Consider the following 16,342-nt stretch of genomic DNA (forward strand, 5'->3'; position numbering starts at 1 on the left):
CGGCCGATTTTTATCGCATTTGCGATAAACCTTGGTAATACCAAGGTTTATCTGCGATAAAAATCGCCGCAGCTCAGCGGTAAATTTTTGTCTCTAACCAAGCAATAGCGATAATTATCGCTATTGCTTGGAAATATGCCCCATGATTCTTAAAAGGTAGACACAGTTCTGTTCCAAGAAAATGTTAGATGCAACGCTTTTGCATAAAGCACCTTGGATGCATCAAAAAATGCAAGCAAAAAAGGTTGCAGGGAAGGTTATGCGTCAGTTCCTTACACTCAGGGAAAGTGATGCGTCGGTTCCTTACACTCAGGGGAGGTCATGAGTCGGATCCTTACTGGAGAGGAGGTGATGCATCGGTTTCTTACTGCGTGGGGAGGTGATGCGTCATTTTCTTACTGCGTCCCCCAACGATGCGACAGACTTGACGCTTTGATACGATTAATGACAATCCGGTACGAAACGATGCTTGAGGACCTGAGATGCACTGCAATTGAGATAAACCCCCTTGGTAATATGCCCCCATATTTTTAGTACTGTTTTATGGATTTTTGTCATTTGGTCTTGTTTTGGTTTAGATAAAGATTACCTATTTTTCTAATCTAGTATGACCATTTGTAGTGTTTTCAGTGTATTACTTTATGTGTTCACAAATGCTTTACACAAAGCCTCTGAGATAAGCCTGTCTGTTCTTGCCAAGCTACCATGGGGGTGAGCGGGTGTTATTTTAGAAGTGTATCCCCCTTACCCTGACTAGGAAGAAGGGTCTCTACTTGGACAAAGTACATACCTCTGCCAACTAAAGACCCCCATTTCTAACATTGGTGGTCAGCGGTGAGAATCTGTACTTGCATTTGTATCTTGCATACAGTGATTGGTGTACAACACTTGTAGAGTGCAGAAAATCACGCAACCACATTCAATTGGTGGACCTTTGTCTTTGGGACTATTTTTTTTTCTTACAACTGAGAACTGCCAATCTTCATCATGTCAAAGTCGGCATCACTTGCATCTGTGGATACTGAGTTTGAAGTGGATAGGGCTGAAACCTACACTGTGCCACTATTGAAAGCTTTCTGCAGAAAGTTTAAAATCTCTGTAAGAGGCCTCTCCAGAAAGGAAGAATTCCAAAAGGCGCTGAAGAACTGGTTGGAGTCAAGAAACCCCAGCGAACATGACGATCAACCTGTGGAGGATGTGGAGGATTCACATGAAAAGCAGACTAGGCTATTGGGTCTGCCTGGGGGGAGGTTACCGTCCCAAGGGGCAGCAGTGTCTCTTCAAAGGGGCTGTGTCCAGCAGAAGAGCTGGAGGACAGGGAGAAAACCAGGATGTATGAATTGGAGCTCACGAAGCTCATGCCGGGGAAAAAAGATAAGGAGTTGGCATTTCAGAGGAAGAAATTAGCCCTAGAAGGGAAAAAAATTTCTTAGAGCATGAAAGAGGTTTTAGGGAACTAGATCTAAAAGCAAAAAATATAGAGTACAATCCCAGTGGTGGCAGCGCACCATCAGTACCTGGAGAAGGGAGGGTATACATACCCAAGTAGGTTATTATTTTGTGATGCAGGAATACGTTGGTCAGTGGTTTAAGGCCTATGAGGTAGCGATGAGGTCCTACAGTGTCCCTGAGAAAGACTGGGAAGCGGTGTTGTCGAGCCACTTTATCTCTGAAGGGAGGAACATGTTGCTAGCATTACCAACTGAAGACCAGGGGGCAAATTACCAAGCAATAGCGATAATTATCGCTATTGCTTGGTTAGAGACAAAAATCTATCGCCGACCTGTGGCGATTTTTATCGCAGATAAAGCTTGGTATTACCAAGGTTTATCGCAAATGTGATAAAAATCGGCCGCAAGGCATGAATATCGCTGAAAAGTCCACGATATTCATGCATTACCGAGCTAATGCTCTTAGCCATGTTATCCACCTCCCATTGGATAACATAGCTAAGAACTGCTCAGGGCAGGTGTTAGCTTATGGAGATATTCCAACACTGGGTTAACTCAAATTAAAGAGTCACGATTAGAGTTTTGAATTGCAACATGAGAAATCTCACTTGACACTTTTTGGTTATCGTGTGTTGTTGTAAGTGGGTTATCTATTTATAACAGCTAGTTTGCACATTTGTGGTGCACTGGGATTTGGTTCAATGTGGGCAAACGATCACATGTGCACTTTAGGTAGGCTGATGACTGTAATATTTGGTGTATATGTTTATATAGATGTATATATGTGTGTTTTTTAATAGATTGTGTGCAACCTTCTCGTTCTGAGGATGGTCTCGTTGAACTAAGCTGGTGGAGACCGAAACGTCGACGCCCTATCACCTTTTGTTGGTTGTAATGAATTGGTTTCTATATATGAACCAGATAGATATTGTTTTGAATTGGTATTAGTGTATGGCAAAACGATTAAAGTGTCCATTCATTTGTACAAAGGTGATATGTTTATGCTGTAGGGAGAGAATAATACAACAGCATGTTCTTCGGTTGCCATTAATGAATTGTATGTAAACCAATGTGTATGTATAAATGAATGATGTACACTTTGGATTCCAAATGAAGTTCCTGATAAAATGAAATAATTCAAATATCAGTTCGCCTTTTATAGTGCTTTTTGATTAAGTAAGCGATCAGTTACCTGACGATATTACAATTTGAAATGTCTGTGAATAAATCCTCAAGGATTCTTGTTCTATGATTATATATACCCATTTCCTTGGGGAAGATTGGGTTGCCCTGTCCAGTATTATTCCCAGAGCTATACAGGCAGAAGTTGAGCGCTTGTAGTCAGGCACGTGGGTGGAGTTTGTCTCCTGTTTTTACAGAACACTGGATGGATGGGTGAAGGGTAGCCAGGTACATGATTTTCATGGGCTCTATGATTTGGTTGCATCGGAGCTCTTGTCAGAGCATTGTTTTCCAGAGCTTTACCAGCACTTAAATGGCAGTAAGCTGACTGATCCCAGGATGTTTGCTGTGGAGGCGGACCGCTGGGTCAGTACCAGGGTCCAAAAAGGTTGTGTGGTAGGCTCTGCCAAAGGTCAGCATGGTCCCCAGCAGAAGAGTGGGAGGGACAAGGGTAAACCAAAGGAGTTCCAAAAAGGGCCCCAAAGTAATTTACAAGGGAACCAATGGAAAGGTTCCCAGCCTCCCACTGAGAAGAAGCCATGGGTCACTCCAGGTAAGCCTGTTCAAAAGGGCCACAGGGCATGTTATGGTTGGGGTCAGGTGGGTCACTGCCAGGGGGAACCTAGGTGCCCCAAAAAGATTACAACAGTACCTACCCGGGAGATGGCGAGTGTAGCCTCGGGGGAGGAGTCAGTTGCCCAAGAGGGGTGGGTGTCCACAGAAATTACCTTGGTGTCTTTAGGTGCTAGTGAGATAGTCCCAAGAGCTCATCTGCTTGATAACACTAAGACGTACAGGCAGTGGGTGACCATCAATAACCATAGTGTGGAAGCTCTGAGAGACACTGGAGTCAGTCTGACAGCTGTCAGTTGTCGGATAGTGTTTGAGGAGCAGGTTGTCCCCCACACATTCTAACCAGTAGTTGCATTTGACAACTCGGAGTCCCTCTGCAAAGTGGCACAGGTACCCTTTGAGTGGGGGGGGGTGTTCTCAGGTACATTGAAAGTAGCTGTGAGGCCAGCCATGCCTGTTGACTGTCTGCTAGGCAACGATTTGGAGAGTTCCCCTTGGGAGAAGGTGGAGCGTAAGTCTCGTTTGAAAATGTTGTGTCTGCCTGAGTGGGTGTGTGTGACCACTCAGTCTATGGCAGCCGGTAAGGGTGATCAAAAGCACCTGGAGCCTGAAACCATGGCCCAGGTGCCTGCTAGAAAGAAAAGGGGTGTGGGAAACCAGCACCTGACGTTCCCATGGTCCAAGAGGGAGCACACCTTGAGGGGGATGCCGTGGAGCCTACAGAGGAGCAAGTGGCCGAACTGGGAGACCTGCCTGGGCTGACCCATTTTCAGCAGAAAGAGGACCCCTTCAGGAAGGAATTCTGCGAGGAGCAGCAGAAATCTCCTTCTCATGTTGGTTTGCGGCAGCAGGCTGGAAATCAGGCAGCAGGTGATCAGTCTGGATTACATTGGATTTACTAGGAGAACAGTCTCCTGTATAGTGAGCCTAAGGTTGCTGAGCCTCATTCAGTCTGTGGAGAAGTGTGGCTCAACGATTAGAGTGGCAGACCCTGATGCAGAGGTCTAGCCCGGGACCAGGGTTCAATTCCCCTCCTCGGTGGGTCTTGGGCTCAAAAAATTCCACGGATTTGATAATTTTCGCCTCGGTGCCTATTCCGATCATGGAGTCCCACTCTGCAACTCTGGGCAATAGCTTGCTTAACCTTCACAACGGCCCCCACAACGCTGAGGATGCCTGGCCTCCACCTTGGGGGTGCCCAGGAGTGGACGCCTCACAGGGAAAGCCAGGATAGGTTCCACAGTGGTATTCGTACAAGCGCCTTGAGACCCTTGCGGGTGAGTAGTGCGCTATACAAGTATCAATTTACATTTTGCCTGTGTGCTGGTGGTACCCCAGAGCTTTAGAGCCTTCCTACTGGGGCTGGTTCATGATGTGCCTTTGGCAGGGCATTTGGGGCAAGACATGTCCTTTGAAAGGCTTTTCACCCACTTTTACTGGCCCCAAATGTGTAAGAACTCTGACACTCATTGTAGGTCTTGTCAGACTTGCGAGGCAAGTAGTAAGAGTGGGAGGAAGTGCAAGGCTCCTCTCCACCCTTTCCCTGTAGTCAGCACTGCCTTTGAGAGGGTGGGTTTTGACATTGTGGGGCCTCTGGATCCCAAGACAGTGATGGGCAACAGGTTCATTCTGGTCTTGGTGGACCATGCCACCCGGTAGCCGGAAGCGATCCTTTTATGGACAGTGATGGCCCCTGTGGTGTGTCATGCTTTGATGGGGATTTTCTCCCATGTGGTGTTCCCCAGAGAGGTGGTGTCTGAATGGGTTACCAGCTTCATATCCAAGTCTATGAAGTCTAGGGAGATACAAAAGAAGTCCTTAGGGTTCAGACCCTTTGAGCTCCTGTATGGGCATCCTGTAAGAGGACTTCTAAGTCTGGTCAAAGAAGGATGGGAAAAAGCTTTCAGTAAACCTCCCCAGGATGTATATAGCTACGTGCTGGCCTTCAGGAACCAGACTAAGAGTTTCAGGCAACTCGCTCAGGCAAATCTGGAAGCCAGCAAGGAAGAGATGAAACAGTGTTATGATCAGAATGCCACTCTGATCGAGTTTCAGCCTGGTCAGAAAGTGTGGGTCAAGGCCTCAGTGGAGCCTTGTGTGCTCCAAGATAGGTGGGCTGGGCCATTTAAGGTGGCAGACCACAAGAGTAAAGTCAGCTACCTGGTGGAATTGCAGTTTCCAAGGAACCCTTTGTGGGTCCTGCACATGAACAGCCTTAAGCCCCACTTGGAGAGGTCCAAAGTGGGCATGCTCCTGGCGACAGATGCTGGAATGGAAGAGAAGACTGAGCCTCTTCCTGGCCTCCCGTATTCTAAGGAACATGATGGGTCAGTGGACGATGTAACCCTCTCCCCTACCCTGACCCTTGAATAGCAGAGTGACTGCCGCCAACTGTTGGGACAGTTTGTTGCTCTGTTTTCTCTGACCCCTGGTGTCACGTAGTGGTGTGTCCATTATGTAGACACTGGGGACAGTCCTCTGAAGCACAACATTTACAGAGTGACTGACTGGGTCAAGGCTTGCATCAAGGAGGAAGGTCTCCAAGATGTTAGCGCTAGGGGTGATTGAGCCCTCAAACAGCCCTTGGGCCAGCTCAGTGGTCTTGGTCCCAAAGGTTGCTGCATCTGGTGCCACACCAGAAGTCTTGTTCTGTGTGGACTACCGAGGGCTCAATTCATTCACCAGGACTGATGCACACCCCATCCTCAGAGCTTATGAGCTCATCGATCGTTTGGGGCTTCTAAGTACCTCAGTGCATTTGGCTTAAAATCTGGGTTCAACCGATGGGCCCAAGGAGAGGTCTGCATTTTGAACCCCAGAGGGGCACTTCCAATTCCAGGTGATGCCCTTTGGGTTGAAGAATGCCCCTGCCTCCTTTCAGAGACTGCTCAACCATGTTTTTGATGGGCTGGAGAATTTCAGTGCTGCCTGCCTGGATGACATTGCAGTGTTCAGTGCCACTTGGGAGGAGCACCTGCATCACCTGCATCACCTCTGGGAAGTGTTGAAGGCTCTGCAGAGGGCAGGTCTCACGATCAAGGCCAGCAAGTGCCAGATCAGGCAGGGTTCAGTGGTGTACTTGGTACACCAGGTAGGGAGCGGCCAGGTGGCACCCCTACAGCCCAAGAATGCCTGTTTTGATGTCTAAAGAACAAATTTAATAGGAGTGACCATCAGAACGGCATATTTAAAAGCATAGTGAATATAGTTTTTAAGAAATATAACTATTTATCAAAGATGAAAAGTGGTCGACATGTTTCAGCCCATCCGGGCTTTCATCAGGACCTACGATGTTCACTACTGCAACAGTTATCACAGACAGTGATAAGAACAAAAGATTAGTGTAGACCTACCAATTGTGTGGTCTTTTAATCCAGGAACGCTCCCATCACTGTAGGGAGGAAAGGCCTCACCTTGCCTGGCACTCGCTCAGGTCAAAGAGGCCACGCACTGTCCGTCGTTACCTCGGTCTGGAACTGAATTAAATTTGTTCTTTAGACATCAAAACAGGCATTTTTAACATTTTGTCACCACTTCTGTTTCACAAAAAACTTTTTTGAGCACTGCACCTTAACCAATCAGCCTGTATAACACTCGTCTTCTCTTTGAAAGGTTTTTTCAATATGATGATCCAACTCTAGCCATCCTCACCAGATACACTGAGGGAATGATTAGTGGACATAATTTCTCAAAAAAACCCAGATGATGAGGCTCCGCCGACCGGTGGGCTGATGGGTTTTCTTTTCTTGAACTAAGAATCTCTCCTATGTCGCTAAAATAACCAATAGGTATTCATGAATCCACATACCATAATTAGGTAGTGATTCTTTTCTTTCAAGACCCTTGGTATCTTCCGTGTTGTTTCAAGTAGTTTAGTTGGGGGACAAGATACGAGTAGGTCTAAAAACTTTAACTCCCCTAGAACCCTCTTTCTTACATTTTTTTTTTTTTAAGTCCTGGTTCTCACCAAAGATTTCAAGTAGCCTATCATAAAAAATATACAGTCTGGTTGCAACAGCTGCAAATACAAAAGTGCTGGGCGAACCTGGTTAAAGTTAAGTCTCTTTAAAAGGGGGAGTAAAAAATGTCTCCCAGGTACTTCGTAAAATTTGCAGAGGAACATGAAGTGTAGCAGATCCTGTGGAGACACGTTGTGGCAACCACAGGGTGCTAGCACCTATCCTCTGCTACACCCTTCCGGAAAGATAATTAATAAATGGAAAAAATCAAGGCAAAACCTAGACAATAAGAACCGCTCGTGGGTGGTCAATGTTCCCAGAAGGTATGGCTCAGTCGATGGATGAGTTTTTAGGGTCAGAAATTTACGGAAGCTTAGTTTGCATAATTCCTGTTCGTCTCTTTCTAGCGTCCTAGTACAAATACAAGCTTCCTTAACCGATTCCACATCATTTTTTGGCATAGTAGAAGGTTTTAAAAAGAGTTCTGTGCAACCTAACTCTGTAAAGCGACCTCTAACATACTTCAACCATGGAATTCTAGACATATATTCAAGGTTCATACAGTCCATTATGATCTGCTTGGTAAGCTTTAGCTCCTTGTTTGACCAGCACTTAAGCCAAAACACTAGAGGGCGCAAAGCAAGAGTATCACATAAAAATGGGGCCCCCAATTAATCATGAGCTACCAGGTTCGATACACCGGTAGGCATTCCCAGCAGGCGCTTTAAAAAGTTGTTCTCTGCCACCTGCAGCGCATCTGCTGTAGTATACCCCCAGACTTCACTACTGTAGCATGCAGTTGATACACCTTTGGCCTGATAAATTTTCAACATGGCTGCAATTGGGCGCTTGCCCATCTCAGCAGCAAAGTTGAAAATGGCAGCAGTAATTTGGATGAGCTCCCCTTTTTCTTCTGGATAAGGGGCCACCACTTCAGGCGATCATCCAACAGGACCCCCAGATATGAAAACACTGACGTTGAGGGGACCTTCACAGAACCTACAGAAAAAGGATACTTTTTCGAAGGACAAGCCCCTACCTGCAAGACATAGGATTTTTCATTGTTGGTGGCTAAGTCAGGGGACCCCATAAAATTCAGGAATGCATCTAATAGGGATTGGAGTCCTCTGGCGGATCTTGCTATGAAGATGGGGCATCCGCATATAGGAGGACGGGGAGACCCCGGTGCCCCACATGCAGAAAGTCGGCCCCCGTAGCTACCAGAGCTCCTTCGAGGTCATTGATGTAAAGGTTAAACAGGAAGGGGGCCAAAATACACCCCTGCCTTACCCCTCTTTCAATATTGAATTCCCTGAAAAGCCAAAGATCCTGTGGATATCTGATGTTCACTTTAGTATCCTTATGCAGATTCATTAGAAAGTCCACGATGGAGGCCTCCACCCCATGGCCCTCATGGACTGCCACAGTTTGACCCGGTTGACACAGTCAAACGCGGAGGAAAGGTCCATGAAGGCCAAGTAGATCGTACCTGGGCGGGCCATCGTGTGCTTGCCAAGGATCAGGTAGCGATTTAAGCATTGGGCCACCATCGACCTCCCCGCACAAAACCCATATTGGGTGTCAGCAAGGATTTTATGCTCCTCTGCCCATGAAGATAGTCGTTGCAATAGTACTTCTCCCATCACCTTTGCTACTGAGTCGATGAGAAAAATAGGTTGTTAGCAGTGCGTACTATTTTGATCCCTCTTTTTAAACACTGGCACGATGGTAGAAGTGGCCCATGATTCAGGGCTGACGTCCCTGGCTGCTGCATTCAGTACGGCTGCCAGGATCGGGACCCAAAAGGTTGGATCCGATTTGTAAAGGTCCGGGGGAATTCCGTCCGGTCCAGGAGCCTTGTTGCAGGTTAGGCCAGCAATTCCCACCTCTACCTCAGTTAGCTCAATGTTTGTTGCCCAGGGTAACTGGTCATAATGACCCATAGAGCCCTTGAACATGGATTCAAAATGGGCCACCCATTCGTCTTCCGTGATATGGAAGCCTAGAACATTGCCTGTATCTTCGGTGAACAATGGTCTATTGACAATGCCCCAAAACCGTGTGCCATTACTTAGAGTATTGGACTCTAGCAGCTCCCTCCATGCCTCCTCCTAGAGAGCTCCCTTGCGGGTAGCTAGGGCCTTTTTTTATTCTGTGCAACATACGCGTATATGTAGGGGGTTTCCCTAAACAACTTTCAAGGCCTCCTTTAATGTACGTGCTGCCTTGGAGTAGGAAGAATCAAACCATCTTGGATTTGAGTTGGATACCTTACGAGCAGGAGCCCTCAAAAGTTTACCTGCTTTATGAGAAATGATGCTAAAAGCACTAAGAACATCCCTTGGTAGACTCTCCGGTTGAACACAAAGAGCAAGTTCAGCTACACATGAGTCTCTCACCTCCTTGTGGAAATCATCGGGTCAATTTGGGACCATTTAAGGAGGCAGTCCACTGTCATGGAAATATAAATAACCAGACCTCCTTTGGCTCTGCCACTAGTTCACGGTGAGGCAGGAACAAAATAAGCTTTAAAACCCTCCTAAAACAGATTACAGTCCAACAAGCAGGTCTCTTGAAGGCAGATTACTAAGAATTGCCTAGCAAACTGATGCCATATGGAATCCTGGAACTTATCTGCCAGGCCTGCTATTGTCCATGATAGAACATTACTGTCCGATATGTGGGGTGTCACCTCTCTTTGTGTTGATGGAAGTTGAACCATCTGTATTGTCTCTATCTGGTTTGTCGGGGTTGAGTGAACCCTCTGTTGGTGCATTGGCTCTGCTACGATCTCGGTAGGGATATCCAGTCAATCACATTCCTCCAACCCCAATAGCATAGAAAATCTGTTAGCTAATTCTAGGGTAGGAGGCACGACTGAAGTAAAGTGAGGCCACCATGAGTGACTTGTACTATGAGGGGGTGTGGGAGCCCTTTGGTTCCTGGCTACAGAGTTTTTATAAGACCATCTGGCTCAGGAAAATACCCTGCCATTATTCCCTGTTATATACCCTTGAGAATCAGCTCTATAGAAGAAACCCAGTGGAAGTGCCTGTACTATGGACCCATGATGTGATGGACCGGCATGAATATCCCCTGACAGGATTCATTCGGCAATTCTGGCCCTGTTGAAGTTTTCTATGACACAGTCACCCCCTCCTGGCTTTCTAGAACTGCCTATCCAATCCACTCGGCGTACCATAATAATGCTACGTTCCACACCAGGACCTACGGGGGTATTGGTTGATAACCAATGGAGTACCTTGTTCTTTAACTTATTATAATTCTCATTTATATCTGGAGGAAGAGGCGGGACGTTCCCCAAGACCACTACATAAGGTGTGGATTCTGGGGGAAGATGAATGGTAGGAGGGCGCTGACATCCCTCTCCTGGCAGCGCTGCAGGACCATCCGGCTAGCCTGCAGAAAATTGGAGGTCCCACCTGTGCAGAGAAAATGCCGGTGGCCTACTGTGAGTCTGACCACCCCTTGGGCCGTCTACCTCCCCTTGAGCTAACTGTGCCACATGGGGCTGTGCAGGCTGCTGGTCTTCATTCCGAATTGGTAGGGTTGTTAGGTAAGCCCCGGTCAGATTTGGCTGCTGATTCTGATACTGGGATCTCGCTTGTAGCCCCGCAAATTGCGAGGGCATCGATTTGGGTCCCCCCTGCAAGACTTTTCTCAATTGCTGTCAATCCCTCCAAAATAGGACTCAGTTTGGTATCCAACAGGGTAGTCATTATGTATTTAAAAGCCTTAGTAACCATTGTGTCTAGGTTTGTAACTACCGACTTGGGCACCAAAGATGTGGTGGAAGGCATAGTGGCCGGGGAAAGTTTTGGTCTTTTTGCCTTACCCCCTGTGGTTTGAAGTTTCTGTTTTGTACTCGCCTCGATGGTAGACCCCCTCTGGGTGGATGGTTGACTAGTCTGGAAGAGCGAAAGGGTGGTCATAGGATTCAGTGTGTTAGTGCTATCCTTCCCTTGTAGTGGAGCAATAATTTCTCTTCTTTCAATTATTACAACTGGGGAGAGGGATCTATGGGGGTTCGGGGAAGGGGCCGGAGAGGGAGCTTCATGTACAAGTGGTAACCCTTCGGTGGTAAGGGAAGCTACAGACGACCCTTGGCAGCTGGTGGAGCAGGCCGCTAGAGATTCAACCAGGGGCACACTAGATCTAAGTGTAGGTGGATGCAAACAGTTAGAGGGTGATTTGGAAAGACGCCTATTCACTAGTTCAATCTCTTTGTCAATCACGGCAGCTGCTCTCTGCAGAAAGGAGTCCATTGTGGTAACAGTGGAGGATGAACTAACCACAGATTTAGCCCTAGCATACCCCATCTCAACCTTTCGTCTCCCCATAGCTTTAAAGGGCTTTAATGATACCAATACTATGCTGAAACAAATACAAACATAGAATCATTAAAACAATTGAAATAAATATAAACGGTGTATATACATATACAGTAGGAACAGGGGAGTACCTCTTGCTCGTGGTATATGTCCAGCATTTAGTCCAGGGAAGCTTCCTCCCTATCAAGGGCTTCAAGTATCAGTGCTTGTATTGTACGTCCGTTCAATGTCTATAAAATAGGTGTTAGTACAAGCCTACCTCCTTCCACAGGTACAAGGACTTGATGGCTAGCTATCCGGGTATCGGCAGGCAGACGGGTTGACCAACAGTTCAAAAAACGGAGAACGTCAACCAAGAGAAATGTCCCAGCCCAGCCTCTGCCGGTCTCGGATGGGCGCGGATGGGCGCAGACGGCCCCCCCTTGGCCCGGGCACTCCTACGCACGTCCCGTGCTGCGGTAGGGCTGTTGTGATCTTATTGCACCCTCCCGCATGGTGACATAATTGCAGGAGAACAAGGGCCTCTGGGCGATGTAGTGTCATTGGGCCATTCCCCTCACGGTCAGAAAAGAATAAGTCAAGCCATTCCCCTCACAGCCGGAAAGAAGGCTGTGCAGCAATGAACCCAATCAGCTAGGTTTTGGAAAAGCGTCCCTTCTCCAACTCTTTCCCAGCTCTTCCCCTGCTCCAACTCAGCCCGCACTAACAGTTTTTCTTTTTTGTCCCAGAAGCTTGTTTCAAGATTTAATAGCCCTTTGTTGCCTGTTGCGGTTTAAAGGTTGCTGTAGGTTTATAGGTGGTGGTTTGTACGTCGAAGCAGGTCGGAGCAGAGCTGTACAACCTCAGATCCGTCGCGGGAGCCCAAGCCCCGCGGTTCCGACAATAGCCTCCGCACCCACAGTACCGCAGCAGCCACCACACCCTCGGGCGTCGCGGGAGTCCAGAAAACCCCGTCGCAGGATCAATGCAGGATTGCCGGCAGAAAAAAGCCAGGTGAGAACGGGAGCGGGTGCGGAAACGGGAACCAGTGCACAATAGCAACCTGGCAACCAAAGCCATTACTCCTCTCCTCTCTTCGGCTCCGCTCCTCCGCTCCTCTCCCCCGATTTACTAATCAGTCCCTAGTACAGTGCACTGTGTGTGCCCAGGGCCTGTAAATCTAATGCTGCTATTAGGCCTGCAGCACTGATTGTGTCACCCACATAAGCAGCCTGCAGCCGCGGTCAGCAGTAGGAGTTCCTGCAGGGCGGTGACGTGGGGAGGGGGGTAGTAATTTATGGATTGGGGAGTTTAACAGGTAAATAAACATATAAATAAATAAAACTAAGGGGCATATTACCAACAACTAGCGATAATTTTTGTCTCTAACTTGTTTAGAGACAAAAATTATCGCCGCACATCGGCGATTTGTATCGCAGATAAACCTTGCTATTAACAAGGTTTATCGCAAATGCAATAAAAAACGGCCGAAATGCATGAATATCGCTGAAAAGTCTGCGATATTCATGCATTATCGAGCAAATGCTCTTAGCCATGTTATCCACCTCCCATTGGATAACATGGCTAAGAACTGCTCAGGGCAGGTGTTAGCTTTTGGAGATATTCCCGTTTAGCGCGAATATCTCCAAAAGTTGATAATAGGAGATAGCGATGTTAGCGACTGTTTTCAGTCTCTAACATCTTGGCACGCCCACTTTGCATCTCATTAGTGATAAATATCACTGACATGCAAAGTGGGGCCCAAGATGGTCGCTATCTCCTACTAGCTGTCGCTAACTGGTGTTAGCGACAGCTTGGTAATAGGGAGATAATTTTATCTCCGCTTTCTTGGCTTTTAAAGCCAAAAAAGCGGAGATAAACCCTCTTGATAATATGCCCCTAATTTTGTTACGTGCACTGCATCACCAAATGCGATGCAGTGCGCGCACCAAAATTCTTTTTATTTATATATATGCTTACTTACCTGTTAAAGTCTGTAATCCATAAATTACTACCCCCCCCCCCCTGCACCTCCACCTCCCCACGTCACCGCCCTGCAGGAACTCCTACTGCCGACCGCGGCTGGCAGCCTGTAAACATAACTAAGGCCTGCCACAGCGGAGTCTGTGTGCAATTTGGTACTGCCATGTCGACCTGGCAAGTGCACCCACTTGCCAGACCCTAACCTTCCCTTTTCCTACATGTGAGTGACCCCTAAGGTAGGTCCAAGGTACCCCAGTGGGAAGGGTGCAGTGTTTGTGAAAGGTAGGACATGCCCTGATGTGTATGGCATGTCCTGATAGTGAAATACTGCCAATTTCATGTTTCACTATTGTAAGTTATCCGCCCCCATAAGATAGAATAGCGAGTTTGCCCATAACATCCTTTGAGCATTACTGCAGATGGGAACAAGATGGGAAAGTAAAGTTTGGTATGCCTGAACTCAGAATGTTAAGATGCAACTTTAAGTGAGGGTTATTTTTACATTCTGGATTTGAAAATACCACTTTTAGAAAGAAGTTCTTTTTTCCCTAACCATCCAGTGTGCCTCTTCTAGGTTGTGTATTGATTGTCTGGCATTGGAGTGACCAGGGCTGGATATGTGCATTCTGTTCAGACAGCCACTTGGGGGGTTGAGGTGTGTCCTGCCTTTCAAGGTTGAGTCAGGGCTGAGCTGAATAGACCTGGGTTGCATTCAGAGTGGGGGGAGGAGATTTCTTTCACTCCTGAATGGGCCTGGTCTGCCTTAGTCAATGCTGTCTCCACCTCCTGCCAGGAAGCTGCACCAGAGAGGACAGAACAGGATTTGGCTGGGCAAAGAGCTTCTCTAACACAGACAAGAAAGAGATTTACTGTATAAAAAGAGGGGCCCAGACTCCAGACTTTAAGATCACTTCTGGGAAATCAAGAGGAACCTTTGCCAAGGAAAAGAGTTGGAGAAACTGAGGAGGAATTCTGCCCCTGTGCTGTTTGATGTCTGGGGTTGTTTGCTGTGTCCCCTGCATGAGGAAGATCTCCTAGGGATTGTAATTGAGCTTGCCTCCTATTCTGAAGTCTCAGAGACACAAAGACCTCACCCCCAGTTCCCCCTGAACTCCTTTGCTGGGAGTTCTGACCTGCTGAGATGCGCCTGCTAGTGTTCTGGACATCTGAAGGTTGTTATTGGAACTGTAAACTGCAAGAACTGTGGAAAGTAAACACATCGCCTGTTTCTGACGCATTGCAGTAGTGCAAAAAAATTTCCAACGCATCACCACAGACGAAGAATTGACGCAGCGCCTGCTCGCGGCTGAAGTGCCTGCCATGCGACGAATCCGGGGCACCTCATCCTCAGACTCCCTCGCTCGCCTCAGCCACATCACCACCCACCTGAAAGACCTGCATTGGCTCCCGGTCAACAAGAGGATCACCTTCAAGCTCCTCACCCACGCTCACAAAGCACTCCACAAGCCAGATCAGCATACCTCAACGAACAACTGTCCTTCTACACCCTGAACCGCCAGCATCGCATGACAACCACCAGCAGCAGATCATTCTCCCACCTCACCGCCAGGACACAGAACACCCTCCCCGCCCACCTGCATCAGACACAGGACCTGCTGACCTTCAGGAGACTTCTCAAGACCTGGCTGTATGACCAGTAGCTGCTTTCCCCACCCCATTAGCGCCTTGAGCCCCTCATGGGTGAGTAGCCCGCTCAACAAATGTTTGATTGATTGAATGACACCTGTCAGAAGGCTTTTGATGCCCTGAAGACTGCCATGTGCATGATGCCTGTGCTTCAGACCTCCAACTTCTCCAAAGAATTCATTGTGCAGGCATACGCTTCAGAGCATGGAGTAGGGGTTGTGCTTTCACAGATAAATAATGAAAGCCTAGACCAACCTGTAGCCTACATCAGTAGGAGGTTACTTACACAGGAGGTGGAGTGAAAATGAGCGTGAGTTATTTGATGTGGTCTGAGCCCTGAAGAAGTTCAGACCATACTTGTTTGTGACTCACTTCCGGGTTCAGACCGACTACAAGCCCCTCAGATAGTTGATGCAGATGAGGGATGAGAATCCATAGCTGTTGAAGTGGTCAATTTCCCTACAGGGGATGGACTTCACTGTGGAACACCGCCCTGGTACAGAACACGCCAATGCTGATGGTCTTTCCAGATTTTACCACCTCAGTGAAGAGAATTCCCAAGGGGTCGTTAGTATTCCCCACATTTCAGATGGAGGGGACATGTTTTAGACCTGGCACCATTGGCAAGGGTCTCCCGTCCATTTTTTGCTGTTGCTTCCTGTGTTTTTGCTATATTTTGTTGGTCTAGATGCTTTGGGCACTTTGCCACTACTATTCAGTGCCAAAGTGAAAGTGTTCCCTATTGAAAATTGTTGTAATGGATTAGTGACTCCATGATTGGCTATTTGATTTACTTGTCAGACCCTAGTACAGTGCACCATGTGTGCCCAGGGCCTGTAAATCAAATGCTGCTGGTGGGCTTGCTGCACTGGTTGTGCCACCCACAGAAGCAGCTTGAAAATTATGGCTCAGGCCTGCCATTGCAGAGCCTGTGTGCAGTCTGGGACTGCCACGTGGATTTGGCAAGTACACACACTTTGTCATGCTTTGCATCGAAGCGCCAAGTCTCTTGCATCGTTGGGGCATGCAGTAAGAAACCGACGCATCACCTCCCCACGCAGTAAGAAACCGACGCATCACCTCCTCTCTAGTAAGGAACCCACACATCATCTCCCATGTGTAACATTAGGGACTTAAGCATCACCTCCCCCGGAGCAAGGAACCAACGCATCACCTTCCCGCAGTGTAATGAACTGATGCATCACCTTCCCTGCGA

At 47.6% G+C, this 16,342-nt stretch overlaps 1 protein-coding gene across 1 annotated transcript in view; it reads left to right on the forward strand.

Annotated features, from left to right (window-relative positions):
• The first annotated feature begins 3,880 nt into the window (after positions 1-3,880).
• Positions 3,881-16,342, forward strand: part of LOC147718887 (zinc finger BED domain-containing protein 5-like) — a 34,299-nt gene continuing 21,837 nt past the window's right edge. Inside the window, exon 1 of the mRNA XM_086967260.1 lies at positions 3,881-4,076. Within this exon, the coding sequence (XP_086823386.1) occupies positions 3,881-4,076 (196 nt within the window). The remainder of the gene's footprint in view (positions 4,077-16,342) is intronic.

This window comes from Lissotriton vulgaris, chromosome 4_1 (assembly GCF_964263255.1).
Source record: "Lissotriton vulgaris chromosome 4_1, aLisVul1.2, whole genome shotgun sequence".
Classification (NCBI taxonomy): Eukaryota; Metazoa; Chordata; class Amphibia; order Caudata; family Salamandridae; genus Lissotriton; species Lissotriton vulgaris.